Raw genomic sequence first — 5,000 nt, forward strand, 5'->3', positions numbered from 1 at the left:
AAAGAAAATGATTGAAATTGTTTCTCCAGACTCTGACGTGGGGTCGGACTCAGAGGAGGGGGAGTCTGCAGTGGTCCTTGACCTGACGGTCGTGCCCCCGCGAGTTGTAGCCTCCACCTCCAGCGCCACGACCTCCACCTTCTTATCAGCTTTGAATATATATCTTGGCAAACATAACACGGGATGATGTACAAGGAGGGGACAGATACCTAGTGAAAGTACTATTGGTTGCTAGTAAAAAGACAATAACGAGGGCTTGGTATAAGGTGGAACGCCCAACCAAGGAGCAGTGGCTGGGTGTTGTGGAGGAGATGTATGTTAGGGAGAGGTTCACGCATGCATTGAGGATGCAGGAAGGAAAGTTTGAAGGGAGATGGGAAAAATGGATGGATTATAGAAGGAAGTGTGATGATACCACTAATATTAAAATTGTCATATTTGAGTAAGAAAAAAAAGCTGCATGGATGGATGTACCCATAAGCTGTTATTGTAGGTTTTTATGTTTTATTGTATTGTCGTTGTATGGATGGAAAATGCTAATAAAGATTAAAAGTAAATAAGACAAAGAATATGTATCTTGGCTATGGACACACCAACAAGCCAGCCGTCACGCGCAGCGCCTGCCTCCAGTCTAGCCCTACCCTGCTGTGCGCCAGGGTGAATGAGTCATGCGTGGAGCCAGGCCACCGTGCCACTACACTTGTGATGAGCATGTCACATATGATTTGGGTATTTCTAGTGTGCACATTTTAGCGATTCACATAGACGTATTCATTCACTGATGGTGCCCTTATGTGGGTGCAGTCGCCATCGCCGTCACCTCTTTGGAGTTCTATCTCGGCCAGTAGGCCGAGTAGCGCCGGATTCATTTAGGCTCGCATTACGCACAGGAGGACTGTCATTTATATGCTTACCAAAGAGCAAACAGGTCCACATGATCACATATTAATGACAATCTAATTGGTCAATTATTGCCGTTTGATGGAGTGCCTGCATTAGGTGTGTGACATATAGCGCGGAAAGGTTTGGGACAGCGCATAGGTTCAGTTTTGGGAACAAATCCATATCGGAGCATGAATGAGCCGGTTAGAGGACACGTCTAATCTTGCATTGCGATATATGTTGGTGCTGAATTGGGCTATTAGCCTACATGATTGTGCGTTCATGAACTGTCGCTCTTATTCTCTCCGTCAAACATAGTAATTCACCGACACACCACCTGCGTCGCCAGTTCCCCCTGTGTTCAAAAAGGGCGTAGAACACCGTGTAAATCGGTAGGACAAGTTGAGAGGTGTCCTACAAAAGCGCGGAGAAAGGCGACTAAATTTTCGCCCTTACGGCTTGATAAATCGCAATGTGGGGGGGGCAAATGGCGTACGCCTGAAATCGCGAAAAAGACCGTGTAAAAGAAGGCGTACCTCAATGATAAATGAGGCCCCAGGTGTGATGACTGTGTTGATATGACCAGGTGTGATGACTGTGTTGATATGACCAGGTGTGATGACTGTGTTGATATGACCAGGTGTGTTGACTGTGTTGATGTGACCAGGTGTGATGACTGTGTTGATATGACCAGGTGTGTTGACTGTGTTGATATGACCAGGTGTGTTGGCTATGTGTTGATATGACCAGGTGTGATGACTGTGTTGATATGACCAGGTGTGATGACTGTGTTGATATGACCAGGTGTGTTGGCTATGTGTTGATGTGACCAGGTGTGATGACTACAGTATGTGTTGATATGACCAGGTGTGATGACTACGTGTTGATATGACCAGGGGTGTTGTCTATGTGTTGATGTGACCAGGGGTGTTGTTCTGACCAGGTGTTTTGTCTGTGTGTTGTTCTGACCAGGTGTGTTGTGTGTGCGTTGGTGTGACCAGGTGTGTTGACTGTGTTGATGTGACCAGGTGTGATGACTGTGTTGATATGACCAGGTGTGATGACTGTGTTGATATGACCAGGTGTGTTGACTGTGTTGATGTGACCAGGTGTGATGACTGTGTTGATATGACCAGGTGTGTTGGCTATGTGTTGATATGACCAGGTGTGATGACTGTGTTGATATGACCAGGTGTGATGACTGTGTTGATATGACCAGGTGTGTTGGCTATGTGTTGATGTGACCAGGTGTGATGACTACAGTATGTGTTGATATGACCAGGTGTGATGACTACGTGTTGATATGACCAGGGGTGTTGTCTATGTGTTGATGTGACCAGGGGTGTTGTTCTGACCAGGTGTTTTGTCTGTGTGTTGTTCTGACCAGGTGTGTTGTGTGTGTGTTGGTGTGACCAGGTGTGTTGTGTGAGTGTGTTCTGACCAGGTGTGTTGTTCTGACCAGGTGTGTTGATGTGACCAGGTGTGATGATGTGAACAGGTGTGTTGATGTGACCAGGTGTGTTGTTCTGACCAGGTGTGTTGATGTGACCAGGTGTGTTGATGTGACCAGGTGTGTTGATGTGACCAGGTGTGTTGTTCTGACCAGGTGTGTTGGTATGACCAGGTGTGTTGATGTGACCAGGTGTGTTGTTCTGACCAGGTGTGTTGTTCTGACCAGGTGTGTTGATGTGACCAGGAGAGTTGTGTGTGTGTTGTTCTGACCAGGTGTGATGATGTGACCAGGTGTGTTGATGTGACCAGGTGTGTTGATGTGACCAGGTGTGTTGTTCTGACCAGGTGTGTTGTTCTGACCAGGTGTGTTAATGTGACCAGGTGTGTTGTGTGTGTGTTGTTCTGACCAGGTGTGATGATGTGACCAGGTGTGTTGATGTGACCAGGTGTGTTGATGTGACCAGGTGTGTTGTTCTGACCAGGTGTGTTGGTATGACCAGGTGTGTTGATGTGACCAGGTGTGTTGTTCTGACCAGGTGTGTTGTTCTGACCAGGTGTGTTAATGTGACCAGGTGTGTTGTGTGTGTGTTGTTCTGACCAGCCGTGTTGATGTGACCAGGTGTGTTGTGTGTATTGTTCTGACCAGGTGTGATGAGTACATGAGCCAGCTGGACGAGATGCAGAGGCAGCTGGCGGCGGCGGAGGACGAGAAGAAGACTCTGAACTCTCTGCTGCGCATGGCCATCCAGCAGAAGCTGGCGCTGACGCAGCGGCTGGAGGACCTGGCCTTCGACCAGGAGCAGACGCACCGCACGCGGGGGGGCAAGGCGCCCCGCCTCCGCACCGCCACCCCCAAAGTAAGTCACCCGGCCTCGGGCTCAGCGCCCCCCGGCCGCCCCCCCACTGCCGGCCCCTCCGACGCCCCCCTCAGCCCGACCGCCGTCCTGGCCTTGGCTCTGACCGCCCCGTCAGCCCCCCGGCCCCGACGCCCCCCCAGCCCAGATGCCCCCTCCACCCCGGGCAGCCCCCCCTCCCTGGAGCCCCCCCCCTCCTCCCCCTCCTCCCCCTCCTCCTCTCCCCCCCCCCTCAGGCTGGCCCAGTCCCAGTGGAGCGTGGGGGTGCGGACGGTCGTGGTCGACGCCCACAGCTTCACCCTAGACTACTCCCCCCTCCCGTCCAGGCTCCGCCCCTCTCTCCCCCCTGACTCCCGCTCCTCCCCCGCGCCGCCGGGCTCCGCCCCCTCCTCCCCCTACTGCTCGCCCATCCTGGGGACGCGGAGGTCCACGTGGAGCTCGCCCTCCCGGACGCGTCCCCTGTCCAGTCTGACCCGCTCCGGCCTGTACCACCCCTCCTCCTACTCCCACTCCTCCTACACGCCCTCCTCCTCCTACCACACGCCCTCCTCCTACCAAACGCCCTCCTCCTCCTACACGCCCTCCTCCTCCTCCTACACGCCCTCCTCCTCCTCCTACACGCCCTCCTCCTACCACTCCTCCTCCTTCAGCCCCTCCTCCTACAGCCACACCAGTAACTACAGCCCTCTCTACCCCCGATACTACAGCTACCACCGACCCCCTCACTGACTCTAAAACTACAACTCCCATCAGCCCCTCACTGAGGAAATTAAACCCCGCCTCTCCCCCACATACACACTGATATTAAACTACAGGTCCCATCAGCCCCCTCTCTGACACTCTCACAGGGGAGTGGGTGGGGCTCACAGAGAGGAGGACAGACTGGTTTCCTGTTTCCTTTTTCCTGTTTCCTGTGCCTGGGCCTGTGGGCGTGAATGTTCAGTGATTCTGCTCAGGGATTTGACACAAGGAGCACAAGACGGCATCTCAAGGCTGTTGATCAGCCTCGGGGACTCTTTAGAGACGACTAACGAATTAACTAGCTAACTAGCTAACTAACCAACCAACCAACCAACCAACCAACCCACCAACCCACCCAGAGAGAGCAGCTTCAGTCTGGCCCTTCAAATCCACAGCTACTGTGCATGATGGGACCGTTGAGAGAGACATTGAGACATTTAACTGGACTTCTGGAGTGTTCTGTTCACGCTGGAATGACATCACCACAGATCAACCCCTTGATTTGATTCAGTCGGATTATATCTGCTTTTGATTCAGAATGATATATTCACACAGCACTGTAACCAAATATCCTTCACAGCAAGTACTCAGATCTGCATACCAGGTATCAATATGCATGGACATGTATGGACAGTTAGCGATTGTTTATGTTCTGTTATCAGTGTCACACCAAACCAACCTTCTGTAGCGGTCATCTCTCTGGCTTCACACCTCTAGCACCACCTGCTGGCTGTGATTGGTATTGACACGTATTCAGCAGACCACCACCATGGCCTGAAATCCAATAGTAGTAGTCATGGGAGTTATGATATAACAGTGTTGATTATGGGGGGGGGGGGGTCTCAATGATATGACAGTGTTGATTATGGGGGGGGGGGGTCTCAATGCTATGACAGTGTTGATTATGGGGGGGGGTGTCTCAATGATATGACAGTGTTGATTATGGGGGGGGGTGTCTCAATGATATGACAGTGTTGATTATGGGGGGGGGTGTCTCAATGATATGACAGTGTTGATTATGGGGGGGGGGGGTGTCTCAATGATATGACAGTGTTGATTATGGGGGGGGGG

General features: G+C 51.8%; 1 protein-coding gene across 1 annotated transcript in view; it reads left to right on the forward strand.

Moving 5' to 3' along the window:
- LOC311328548 (protein bicaudal D homolog 1-like) overlaps positions 1-3,917 on the forward strand; it is a gene marked incomplete at both ends in the record, with an annotated part of 18,483 nt that extends 14,566 nt beyond the window's left edge. The window contains one exon of the mRNA XM_084462499.1: positions 2,981-3,917. Within this exon, the coding sequence (XP_084318625.1) occupies positions 2,981-3,917 (937 nt within the window). The remainder of the gene's footprint in view (positions 1-2,980) is intronic.
- Between the last annotated feature and the right edge of the window lie 1,083 nt (positions 3,918-5,000).

The sequence above is a fragment of the Borostomias antarcticus genome (assembly GCF_949987555.1).
Source record: "Borostomias antarcticus genome assembly, contig: scaffold_258, whole genome shotgun sequence".
Taxonomy (NCBI): domain Eukaryota; kingdom Metazoa; phylum Chordata; class Actinopteri; order Stomiiformes; family Stomiidae; genus Borostomias; species Borostomias antarcticus.